This window comes from Marmota flaviventris, chromosome 15 (assembly GCF_047511675.1).
Source record: "Marmota flaviventris isolate mMarFla1 chromosome 15, mMarFla1.hap1, whole genome shotgun sequence".
NCBI lineage: Eukaryota > Metazoa > Chordata > Mammalia > Rodentia > Sciuridae > Marmota > Marmota flaviventris.
The window spans coordinates 64,552,624-64,566,698 of NC_092512.1; the positions used below are offsets into that span (position 1 = coordinate 64,552,624).

At 34.8% G+C, this 14,075-nt stretch overlaps 1 protein-coding gene across 1 annotated transcript in view; it reads left to right on the forward strand.

Moving 5' to 3' along the window:
* Positions 1-14,075, forward strand: part of Rab2a (RAB2A, member RAS oncogene family) — an 86,911-nt gene that overhangs the window by 36,417 nt on the left and 36,419 nt on the right. Inside the window, exon 3 of the mRNA XM_027932824.3 lies at positions 5,556-5,623. Within this exon, the coding sequence (XP_027788625.1) occupies positions 5,556-5,623 (68 nt within the window). The remainder of the gene's footprint in view (positions 1-5,555; positions 5,624-14,075) is intronic.

The following is a 14,075-nucleotide window of genomic DNA, read 5'->3' on the forward strand; positions in this document are numbered from 1 at the left end:
AGGCTGGGTTTGAACTTTAGATCCTCCTGCCTCAGCCTCCCAAGCTGCTGGGATTGTAGGCGTGTGCCACTGTGCCTGGCTTCCTCCAATGATTTGCTTTTATACTACCTTAGCCATATACTCTCATAGTCACAATTAAGACATTGTCATTACCAATATTAGGAACCATTTCAGAATTTCATTTCAGTACTCTGGTTATCTGACTTTCTCTCTTCTGATTATCTGACATTCTTCCAGCTCGCTCTCTTTAGTTCCTAAAGCTGACATTTTTTAATTCCATAAATCTGTAATCTGTTGATCCTACCATCTTTTCACTCTAACCCCTCTTCTTACTTCCCAGCTTATCAAACTTTAATCCTAACCACTATGTCATTAAAATAATATCGGCCTATCTCTCAATCCTCTTGCTTGTTTTCTGTGGCTATAGGTTTACTCCAACTTCTATTTCATGTCTGTATGATACAACTGTATATGACTGGGAAAAAAACTGATGACCATGCTAACTAGTCTCAATTTAATGTCTTGGACACTAACTTCAAGTGAGCCTTAGTATTGCCTGACAACTGCACTTTATTTCTAATCCATTCTCTCTCTGCTTTCCTGTAGAAATATATTGAATCTTCTTGCTCTTTAAACATGTAGCACCTTTCTTGTTTTTACTCTTAGTTGTTAATCTTGGTTTCTGTTTCACTCAGAAAGTTAGAGATAGGTTGGAAGAACTTTTTCACAGGTTCCAATCACCATGTCAACCATTTACTGTCATTGAGCCAATAAAGTCAGCCTTCCCCCTGCTACTGTGGAAGAATTCTTAAGCTCTGTTCTTTTTTCTCCAGACATTCTTAATTTTTTCCTTTTTGATGGTTATTTTGTAGGATTCTATTTTCTTTTCCAGCTTTCAATTTTCTTCTTTCATTTTAGCAAAATTCCTCAGAAAGAATAATCCCCATTTTCTGTCTTCAATTTCTCTGCACCCATTTCTTCAACATCTCCTCTCTTAGATGTCTGGTAAGCCTCTTAGACTTGATTTGTCCCAAATTGCTCTTCCTACCCATGTACTAAAGTACCCATATCTCTCCACTCTTGCCTCTATTACAGCTTTAATGTTTGTGAATCATAAAGGCAACAAATGTTTATTTTTTCAGTTTTTTTTATTTTTTAGTGCAGCTGATCATTTTTTTTGTATGTTTAAGAACAATTTCTTTGTACTGTCTTTGAATTATCTGTTATATTTTTGTCACTTTTACTATTAGCCTTTTTATCCTTCGTTAAATTTTTTAGCTAATATTTATATCTTTAAGTTGTATTTTTATAATTTTTGACAAAATCTCTAGAATAATTTCAAGTTCAGGACATCTATAATATTTTTTTCATAGTAATTTTAATTCCTTTAGTGTTTTTACCATTAAATATGGTATTTGCTGTTTTGTTTTCCATAGGAAACAAAGGACATTACTTTTTATATCAAGCTTTTCTTTGTTTCTAGAATTAGGAAAAATCAAGCCATCTTTCCAGAAGCCTACATTTTGAACCTCCACAATGTCTAAATAATAATGAGGCCTAGGGGCCAATATATTTCCATGCCAGTCTGACAAAAGCTGGGACTGCCTGTTTGCTTGATATCACTTCTCTCTGATTTGGCATTATCACCTTGTACCCCAGCATCCTGGAGGTTTGGGCCTTGACATTACAAGGAGGCCCACGTGATCATGTCTAGCCTCACCTGGAGAAAGAAGCCACATTCTACCTCTGCACATCTCTAACCTTCACAGTTACTTGGCTCTGACAGGTCCCCTTTCTCATCAAAGCTGTCATTCATTATTAAGTGGGATGTAATTTTAGAAATTCTGTTGTATAATATGAAATAATAATAACAATAACTCATGTTCTGCATACTTACTGTGTGTTGGACACTGTTCTGTTTGCTATATAGTAACCTTTTTAACCTGGACAGAAAAAAATTCATGAGGTTGGTATCGTGAATACCTTTTTACAGGTAAGGAAACTAAGAGGCAGAAAGGGTTTAATAACTTTCCCATGATCATTCAACTAGTAGGTATCGATTATGAGTAATTATCAGTAAATGGTCTAATTATTGTATAAGGATGATAATGATTTAGAGACAATGAGAAAAAGTATTTTACTTAAGAGCATTTTGTTCTAGAAAGTTGGATCCTATAACCTATTTTAAAAAATAAGCCGCACTCCCTGACAATGTCATGTAAATGAGGTCTTGACTTTGACTCAACAGATAATTTCTCTGTCAGCCAAATTGGCTATTAATTGAAAATGGAAAAGAGTCTCAGTGGCATACAGGTAATAGTTTAGCTCATAAAAAAGATAAAGAAATCTTTCTAAATGGGATTCTCAAGCATGTATACCTTTAAATGGGGGGAAAAGACACATTTTTTAACAATCCAGTTAAGAAATAAGGTTTTTGCTTTTTATATTTGTTTCTGAGACTTTGAGCATACATTAGATTTTAGTATTTTCTTTTGCCACATAGAATGTAAGGGTGAGACCTATACAGGACCCAGTTTGAGAAGGTAAGTGGGAATGGGTTATGTTTCTGATGCTGAAACCAAAGCCTGTTTCTGTTGCATTCAATAGGAAAACAAAAGTCATGGTTTCAGTAATTAATGCTTGTGTTTTGTAGTTTCCTACCACCACTTGGTATCTTATGCCTAAATAATATAGTAGCCTTTTATCTGGTCTCTGCGTCTTGTTATTTTTGTTTCCTTCTTTGTCCTCATCCTATTGAGAAATGAAATTAAAATATCAGTCATATTATGACACTTCCCTGCTTTAGAGATATTCTTGATTTTCATATGACAAGTTTAGAGGCAAAATCTTTGTTTAAAGACTTAAAGCTTCACCAACCTCTATCTACCTACTTTGAATAAAGAGAGAAATATACCTAGGCTTAGTATAAGGGAATATATCAGAATGTCTGAAGTTGCATGTAGATTCTACAGGAAGGTGGAGATTTGGAATTAGGAATGGCAGTAACAAAGCCTCTCAAAGGCCAGGAAGTAGAAGCTGCAACATCAGTCCTGCCGCAGGAGCAGTCTTGTTAGCCTTTCCTCTGCTGAAATGGAATAGTCACCAATCAGTCTTATTATTTTTATCCCTGTCCTCCAGATGTCAGTTCCACAGAGGTAGCATCTGCTTGCCCCTGTTGCCTTGCATGCATACCCTTGGTATCAGGAGCATTTGTGTGTTTGTTTCTAATTCATAATTGTTTTTTGGTCAAATCTGACATTGTATATTGAATTGGAAAAGTCTTAAATCCCAGTGAATAATGTAGTTGTTTTTTGGTTATGGTTGAAAGCCAGCTTACTCATACAGTGGGGAAAAAAATATAATTTCTTTCTAATCTGTGAATACAAACATAGCTTTATGAAAAAGCTTCCACTATGTCAAATATCTTGTTGATATGTAGAATTTAGTGCTTTAGTACGTTCCTTTTAAATACGGGCTATTTTAAAAAACATGTATGCCATAATTAGCCCCCTATTTCTTCCCTTAAGTACTTTAATTTTCATGTCATTTGACGGGGTGATTTTGTGGATGTCACTTCCTGGTGGCACAGAACTTGGGTTGAGAGGATTTTACACACATACATACACAAACACACACTCTCTCTCTCTCTCTCTCTTTTATATATATATATACACATGTGTGTGTGTGTATTGAACTATGCATGTACATGTATAAATGGTTTTCTGGCATAATTTTGTACTTTTTTATTTTTAATACTAGTATATCATGATTCCTAAGTCCCTTTTTTCTAGGTTTCCTATATTTCCAAGCTCAAAAAACATGAATGTCACCATTATTTTCTTGGTATTATCTATGCCCCTATGATGGAATAAGTATTAAAATATAGAGTGAAAACCCACATTAAGTTATATCATGGAAGGACCAATTAACTTTCTATCTCACCCTCCGAATCACAGTTGAAGGAGTCATAGATGATACTGAAATGAATTTCTGACACAGGCAGTATGCTCTTCCATGGTAAACTAGAAGCTATTTTTCAGCCAGAATAACCGACATCTGGTTTCTGGAGACCATGTGTGTCTTCTCACCTTTGACTCTGATCTAAATACCGATAGAATATATTTCAGGAACTGATGATTTGATGTAAGTGATAGAGAACTCTCAGAGTTGTCTTCCCATTTGTTTGCTATTATAAAATTATCCCCTCTTTTTCTCCTGCTTTGATATTTTCCAGAGATATAATAATATTTGAATATTTTCCAAAGAGATGATAAATACAAATAAAAAAGGCAAAGGAGTGAACTTGTAAACAGAAATTTTGTATTCCCTTTTACCTATAGGTCTACTTCCTGAATTTGCCTATAATTATAGTAATTGAAAAATGTATGCAGAAAGTTCATTTCAGGGCTGACATTGTGACTCAGTGGTAGAGCACCTACCTAGCATGTGTGAGGCTCTGGGTTTGATTTTCAGCACCACATATAAATAAATAAAGAAAAGGTCCATCAACAACTAAAAAATAAAGAAAGTTCATTTCAGCATTCATTAGTGTAAACAAGGAAACAACCTAAATTTGTAGTAATAGAGCGTCAATTTAGTAATTCATCTATATACCAAGGAATATTGTGCAGATAGCAAAAATAATGGTGTAGTTCGTTTTTATTGACTTTAGGAATGATTGTGATAGGGAATAAAGTCTCTGTGATAGGGAATTAAGTGTATTACTTAATGGAAAGCAAGTTGCAGAGAATAGCATTGAAATGCACACAATATATGTAAACGTGTGTACTAATTCTGCATGTGTATGTACTCATGAAGAAGTGTCTAGAAATATGTTTAAATAGTGACTTTTATCCACTAGTGCACAGATTTGGAGGGGTTTTTTTCCCCTCCTAGTTGATTACCCATTCTGGGAATCAAGATTATGTTGAAATTTATCTCTGTTCTTTTTAGAATGATGTTTTTACACAATGTTAATGTACTTCTTAAGAAATTTTAATATTTAGTATACATTACTCAAATATGGCTCTTGAATTGCTCCTCCCACTACCCCTTACAAGGGATTAATAAGCCCACAGGTACTTTACCAGTGAGATATATCTCCAGCCCTTATTATTTTTTTTTAATTTTTGAGAACAGGGTCTTGTTAAGTTGCTTAGAGCCTCACTAAATTGCTGGGACTGGCTTTGAACTTCAGATCCTGCTGTCTTCCCCTCCAGAGTTACTGGGATTACAGACATGCACCACCACACTCAGCTTGAATCATTTCTTGTTTTTGTTACTGAGTCTTTGAAACATGAAGGCCACAGTTGGTTTCTTGATATTGACTATGTCAGACTTCACTATCTTCATATTTTAATTGCCTTTAGCTTATGTCTTACCAGCACCTCTGTCTTGGTCTATATATTTTCCAAGGATAGCAGATTTTTTGTTAAAAGTTTATCTGTATGTCACAGCATAGCATGTCCTGGAAATTAGAATTCATCATTTTAATCTCTGAATGCAAAATATATTTCAACTAGTTTATTTAACAAATCATTTTCTGTTTTGTTTAGGTGTAGAGTTTGGTGCTCGGATGATAACAATTGATGGAAAACAGATAAAACTTCAGATATGGGATACGGTAAGTATTTTAAAAGTACATTGTATGACCTTAATAAAGTTGTTTTATAAAAGTACATTGTATGCTTGTTTTGTTTTAATGTTACTTTTTGCTTGTTATAGTTTTTTAGATACTAAAATTCTATAGCCATAAAGCAAAATATGATTAAAAAAAAAACTGGTTTCTCCTATGCAGTGATTTTGCAGCTTGGTCTGCAGGTGTTGGGTATTGGTGAGCATATCTGAGTGAATGCTAAATGAAGTGAAGCCTAAATGAAAGTGCTCTAGAAACCATACTTTTAAGAGAAATAATTAGCATGTCAGAAATATACATATGTAGTAAAATAAAATATCAATTGTGTAGGGTACCTTATCCTGACAACTTATTAATTTATTTTATTTGACTTAGTTCCAACCACTTGAAGCCATTTTGTCCTAATGCAATAACTAATTCTGTCATTTATCACTGTTCATTGAGCACCTAGCATATGCCATGCTGTATAGATTTTAGTGGTGGTTTCTTATCTAAACTACTGAATACAGAAAATAATTTGAGTGGCTGTTTTCTCTATTCACCGATCTTAGATTCTTAAAAATGAAGTTACTATATAATTCAGTTAATGTCCTAAGATAGCAGTTTTCAAACTTTTTGGTTTCAGCCTCTGATTCATTTTAAAATAACAATAATAAACTTGTTACCTGTTAGGATAATCACTACAACTTTTATGGAAGTTACATCAACTACACACACATAAGACTGACTTGTCATGGATAGATAATAGCTATTGAAGGAAGGAATCACGAGAATATCTAGTCTTGGTCAGGATTCTCAAAACTAAGCAAGTTGCTGGAAGCTGTTTGGGGTCCTAGGTTTCCTGATACATGCTGTATATCCCACAGTTGGCCCTTAAGTGGTAAACCCTGTGTCTCCGTCCTGCTCTAAGAGTTATGCATTAGACTCGGGGATCTTGTACTTTCTGACCTCTTCTTCATTGAAGATTCATACTTTTACTATTTTTTTTTTTTTTTTTTTTTTATTCAATCTTTGTAGGGGCTTTTCTAGAACACTGTGGGGCCCAGCTAATTTTTTTTTTTTTTTTTTTTTTTTAATTTTTTATTGTTGGCTGTTCAAAACATTACATAGTTCTTGATATATCATATTTCACAATTTGATTCAAGTGGGTTATGAGCTCCCATTTTTACCCCATATACAGATTGCAGAATCACATCAGTTACACATCCATTGATTTACATATTGCCATACTAGTGTCTGTTGTATTCTGCTGTCTTTCCTATCCTCTACTATCCCCCCTCCCCTCCCCTCCCCTCCCCTCCCCTCCCCTCTTCTCTCTCTGCCCCCTTTACTGACATTCGTTTGTCCCCCTTGTATTATTTTTCCCCTTCCCCTCACTTCCTCTTGTATGTACTTTTGTATACCTCTGAGGGTCTCCTTCCATTTCCATGCATTTTCCCTTCTCTCTCCCTTTCCCTCCCACCTCTCATCCCTGTTTAATGTTAATCTTCTTCTCATGCTCTTCGACCCTACTCTGTTCTTAGCTACTCTCCTTATATCAAAGAAGACATTTGACATTTGTTTTTTAGGGATTGGCTAGCTTCACTTAGCATAATCTGCTCTAATGCCATCCATTTCCCTGTAAATTCTATGATTTTGTCATTTTTTAATGCAGAGTAATACTCCATTGTGTATAAATGCCACATTTTTTTTATCCATTCATCCATTGAAGGGCATCTAGGTTGGTTCCACAGTCTAGCTATTGTGAATTGTGCTGCTATGAACATCGATGTAGCAGTGTCCCTGTAGCATGCTCTTTTTAGGTCTTTAGGGAATAGACCGAGAAGGGGAATAGCTGGGTCAAATGGTGGCTCCATTCCCAGCTTTCCAAGAAATCTCCATACTGCTTTCCAAATTGGCTGCACCAATTTGCAGTCCCACCAGCAATGTACAAGTGTACCCTTTTCCCCACATCCTCGCCAGCACTTGTTGTTGTTTGACTTCATAATGGCTGCCAATCTAACTGGAGTGAGATGGTATCTTAGGGTGGTTTTGATTTGCATTTCTCTGACTGCTAGAGATGGTGAGCATTTTTTCATGTACTTGTTGATTGACTGTATGTCCTCCTCTGAGAAGTGTCTGTTCAGGTCCTTGGCCCATTTGTTGATTGGGTTGTTTGTTCTCTTATTGTCTAATTTTTTGAGCTCTTTGTATACTCTGGATATTAGGGCTCTATCTGAAGTGTGAGGAGTAAAGATTTGTTCCCAGGATGTAGGCTCTCTATTTACCTCTCTTATTGTATCTTTTGCTGAGAAAAAACTTTTTAGTTTGAGTAAGTCCCATTTGTTGATTCTAGTTATTAACTTTTGTGCTATGGGTGTCCTATTGAGGAATTTGGAGCCCGACCCCACCGACTGTAGATCGTAGCCAACTTTTTCTTCTATCAGACGGCGCGTCTCTGATTTGATATCAAGCTCCTTGATCCATTTTGAATTAACTTTTGTGCATGGCGAGAGAAAGGGATTCAGTTTCATTTTGTTGCATATGGATTTCCAGTTTTCCCAGCACCATTTGTTGAAGATGCTATCCTTCCTCCATTGCATGCTTTTAGACCCTTTATCAAATATAAGATAGTTGTAGTTTTGTGGATTGGTTTCTGTGTCCTCTATTCTGTACCATTGGTCCACCCGCCTGTTTTGGTACCAGTACCATGCTGTTTTTGTTACTATTGCTCTGTAATATAGTTTGAAGTCTGGTATCGCTATACCGCCTGATTCACACTTCCTGCTTAGCATTGTTTTTGCTATTCTGGGTCTTTTATTTTTCCATATGAATTTCATGATTGCTTTCTCTATTTCTACAAGAAATGCCGTTGGGATTTTGATTGGCATTGCATTAAACCTATAGAGAACTTTTGGTAATATCGCCATTTTGATGATGTTAGTTCTGCCTATCCATGAACAGGGTATATTTTTCCATCTTCTAAGATCTTCTTCTATTTCTCTCTTTAGGGTTCTGTAGTTTTCATTGTATAAGTCTTTCACCTCTTTTGTTAGGTTGATTCCCAAGTATTTTATTTTTTTTGAAGATATTGTGAATGGAGTGGTTGTCCTCATTTCCATTTCAGAGGATTTGTCGCTGATATACAGGAATGCCTTTGATTTATGCGTGTTGATTTTATATCCTGCCACTTTGCTGAATTCATTTATTAGCTCTAATAGTTTCTTTGTAGACCCTTTTGGGTCTGCTAGGTATAGCCATGCTAGCGAAGAGAAGAAGAGAGAGAACTCAAATCACTAACATACGGGATGAAAGAGGCAATATCACAACAGACACTTCAGAAATACAGAAGATAATCAAAAATTATTTTGAATCCTTATACTCCAATAAATTAGAAGATAGTGAAGGCATAGATAAATTTCTTAAGTCATATGATCTGCCCAGATTGAGTCAGGAGGATATAGACAACCTAAACAGACCAATATCAATTGAGGAAATAGAAGAAACCATCAAAGGACTACCAACTAAGAAAAGCCCAGGACCGGATGGGTATACAGCAGAGTTTTACAAAACCTTTAAAGAGGAACTAATACCAATACTTTTCAAGCTACTTCGGGAAATAGAAAAAGAGGGAGAACTTCCAAATTCATTCTACGAGGCCAACATCACCCTGATACCTAAACCAGACAAAGACACTTCAAAGAAAGAAAACTACAGACCAATATCTCTAATGAACCTAGATGCAAAAATCCTCAATAAAATTCTGGCCACTCGGATACAAAGGCACATCAAAAAAATTGTGCACCATGATCAAGTAGGATTCATCCCTGGGATGCAAGGCTGGTTCAATATAAGGAAATCAATAAATGTTATTCACCACATCAATAGACTTAAAAATAAGAACCATATGATCATCTCGATAGATGCGGAAAAAGCATTCGACAAAGTACAGCATCCCTTTATGTTCAAAACTCTAGAAAAACTAGGGATAACAGGAACATACCTCAATATTGTAAAAGCAATCTATGCTAAGCCTCAGGCTAGCATCATTCTGAATGGAGAAAAATTGAAGGCATTCCCTCTAAAATCTGGAACAAGACAGGGATGCCCTCTCTCACCACTTCTGTTCAACATAGTTCTCGAAACACTGGCCAGAGCAATTAGACAGACGAAAGAAATTAAAGGCATCAAAATAGGAAAAGAAGAACTTAAATTATCACTTTTACTATTTCTTAGGAGTTTCCTCCTAAGCATATAGCATCTCAAAACATTTTTTATTTACATTCTCTAAAGCTACTTAATTTCAAAATTGCATGGAAAAGAGAACATAAAATGAGTCGTTTTCTTTCTGAAAGGTATGAAATTATGATCACCAATCAAAAGGAAGTTTCTTTTTTCAGAACTGATTCATACAAATGAAATTGCTTTCTTATAACATTGTGTAGCACACATTCATGGTAGTAAGTCTGAACCAGGTTATTTGCTACCCTAATAAACACATTTTTCATATGTTAAATACATAAATACTTGCTTTGCTTGAAATGCCTCTTTTCAGACTTTTTCTATTTAAAGCTAGCTCAGCTGTCAACTCTTTCTGAAGCTTTTCTGATCCCCATGAGAATAACTTATTCTTCCCAAAATATTTTATGCATATTTTATTAAAGTTCTGATCCCATTGTCATCTTATGTTTTTGTTCACATATTATCATCAGAATAAGCATTGTGAGAGAAGGGACCAACTCTATCTAGTTCAATTTTGCATCTTTTGTTCTTAACTCAGTCACTGATAACAGTGTTTAGTAAATTTTACTGAATTAAGTACAGAATTAAGTGAAGTACATAGCTTCAAAAAGGAAAGGCTAATATAATATTAACCTTTAAACAAAACCACTTGTTGTCTGTAGTTTATTCTACTTCATTTCACTGTTCTTTTGTACTTACAGTGTTCCCTTAATTCTTGTTTTGAGAAATTTGACTCAAGGAGTCATTCCCAGTTGTCTTTTATAGGTTTAATTTATCATCCTTCTTTTGATAGGAGCTTTTAAAATTTTTTTCTTTCAGCTTATGAATAGATTTTCTTGCATTACAGATCTTTCAGAAGAAATCTAGAATAGTTGCTAATGCAATTATGAGAGGAACATAAAAGAAAAAACTCATTTTGCCTGGGGTGGGGGCAGAAGACTAGCTTTCTTCTTTGTTTAAAAGAGAAAGACTTGAGTACTTTTGAAGAAATCATCAGCACCCTAAAAAAGAAATTCAGGGATCCTAGAATGCAAAGGACAGGACTTTAATAACCAGTGACCTGTTCTAGATTTTAAGGACTGTTTAAAAAAAAAAAAGTTAACTTTTTTGAAAGTGGTTTCTTATAGATTGTTCTCTTAACTTTCATTGGTTTTCTTTTATACCTTACTTCCAAAACTCTGCCACAAATGTAATCATGATTAAGGTTGGTTTCACATTTAGTTTATATCTTAGTGAAACAGGGTTTCCCAATACCAAGTTTAGCAGTGTTTCTATGCATTTGTATAGATTATTGCATTTTTAGTTGTGAGAGTCATGTCTGTTCTAACTGAGGACACTTTGAAAATCATCCCAGAGTTCTCTTGGCAATATTAGCTGAGTGTTATGTATTAATTCATCCTCACCCCATGGCCAATTCATATATTAGGATGTTTGTCATTTATTGTATATCCATTTTCACTTCCCCCCAAAATTGTGATCACGCGTTTTCCTTGCAAAATTTTCACATTCGCCATCTTTTGTTTGTTTTCTTTTTTTAACCTCCCCCCACTTTTTTTTTTTTTTTTTTCAAATTGTAAAAATAGCTGCCAGCAGATAACTCCTTGGAGGCCTGAGGCCATCAGTCAGTTTCACAGCTGGAAGCAATGATAGTCTTATCAGTCCAGTGCCTCCTCCTTTTTGCCCTCTGATGAGTGACTTTTTTTTTTTTTTATTTTTAATCAAAAGCCAAAGCCAAATATGTCTATTTCAGGATAAGTCAATGAAGAAACATAAGTTGAACCTACTTCCTGTTCATTGATTGGTGGATGAAGGAAAAAATGAAGTCTGTTCTGCCTATTAAACCCTAGCCAGACTTGATTCCCCCATTTTACTCTTATTCATCTTTTGTCTTTTATCACTTTTGCCTTCCCAGTATATCCAAATAAATCTCCCCCATCAAAATTTGTAGTATGGGTTTTTTAGTTAAGTAGTATCTAGAACATGTATCTGTTCAATTTCCCTATAAATATATATTTTAGATTTACAAATATTTTTCCCATCAAATATGTATTGGAGTATTGACAATTATGTAGAAACTTGTATGCCAAAATTCCTTGTTAATGAATCAAAGCTTTTCTTTGTTGTGTGTTTTTGTTATTCTTTTGAAAATCATGTCAGTTTATTCTTTTGACTTCTTATTTTAAAATGGAATAATATTTTGTTTTAATCTATCAGTAAGGATGGATATCCAGAATGCAGTAGGGCCAAGGGAAGGCACGTGGAACTCTAGGCTGGGAAACAGTCCAGTCCTACTTCACTTTCTGCCTATCATCGCTGCTCCCTTCACACTCCCACTCCACCCCATCTCCATTGAGAAGTTTAGAGATCCTACTGTTTTACCTCCTTTACAGTTGTTCAACCTTTTCTACTCTAGTGATTACCTCTCACCTGTGGCCTTCAGTTTCTCTTATATGGCAGTATTTCAAAAATCTACAGTGGAGATTGATTATATCCTCTCCCTGGCCCCCCTCAAGTAAATATTCTCAATATTTAAAAGCAGTTAACTTGTGTTATTTTTTCTAGATATTTCCAACCTCAGGACCTGATTTAGTCCCCTTAGTAGGTTTAAAATAAAATAGCCTAGGTTGGTTTTCTTACCATCCTTGCTGTGAACATAGGAATACTAAAAATCAGTTTGATTCTTAACTCTAATGGTCATCCAAAACAGAAGTCTTGTTCATGCATATAGATTTCAAAATTTTTCACCTCAGTGAAATCAATTCCCTGATTATTGGTCTAAATTTTAAAATTGAGTCTATTTAGTGAAGTTCCTGAAATATAATGCTTAGTCAGTGGACAACTTATTTGGCTATTTATATTTTTTTCTTTCTGGTTCTTATCTAGTCTACATAACTGGAGTTTTTAGATAAATGACTAACAATGAAAGTAAGAGAAACTTTCACAAATCTTAATTTTTTAACTTTATCGGTTCTTTGGGATCAATCAAGATAACATATTTCAGTGCCGACTGTAAATATACTTCATACTCTGATTTAGGCTCTCAAGGAGAACTAAAAGAAAATTGCATTTGAGTGATGTATTCATTTTGTCTAATCAGTGGTATTAAGATCACATGAGAGTGCTTTTGGAGTTTTTGAGAAAAGGGTAATTGTGGACTATTATAGACAAACTTCCTAACTTTGTGAAAAGTCCTCTAAGGAAATAGAAATTGGATAGGTGGAAGGAAGAGAAAAGCAGTTTTTGAGGCAGGGAGTTAGGAAAGACAGCAAAGCAAGAATATTCAGACTATAGGCAAAATCTCTGGAGGATGAAAATGTATGATCAAGACATTTACTCAGAAAAAAATGCTTTAGAGACAAGTGAAATGAGATTGTTGAGTTTACAGCTTTAACTCAAGTTACTTAAGAGATTTTTGAGCAATAGCATAATGTGTAAAGTCATGTTTTTGTGGAGGTATAGTTGCCAGCCTGTTACTACAAAATTTGAAATCAACAGAAAGAGCTAGTCACATGGGAACACCAGTTTGGGGGAATCTTTATATGGTATTGGAAGTAGTTTTTTAAAGGGCTCAGAGGAGCAAGTTTGTTTGATTTAGCAATATTTAAATGGAAAATGAAGGTCTGTAAGACTCCTTTTGCACAAATGTTTCATGACTCTGCTTTTAATGCTAAGCATCACTAAATGAGTATGCCCATTATCTCTTGAAGCAGACTTGATCTGCTCAACTTTTGTGTATATCTGGGTATATTGTTGGTTTTTATTTTAAGAAGTCAGACAGCCTTGTTGTAAGCTGAGAGAACCACATGGTCCATTCAGGCTACCCATAGCTCAGGTTTATTTGTTTTTTGGTGCTATTCACTTAGTCATTCCTGTTTTCATTAAATGCATTTTTCTTTTGTATCCTGAGCTTCCATCAGAAATTTATTATTCTTAACCAATATTTTATAGTTAAAGAGGATCAAACATAACACCTGTGTTTCCTGAATTAACATTTTTCACAATGTAAGTCAATCAGAGTTTAGACAGGTATGAAAGTACTTTTCAAAAATTAGATTATTTCACTCCAATATCAAAATAGTTAACATCAGACTAGCTTTATGCAGTTAGTTTGTATAATAGTTTATTTACAGTTAGAGAAACTATAATAAAACACTTTATTGGACCAGTTTTATTTCAAGGCTGTCAATTCCCTTACCATAAACCAGGATATATAATGGTC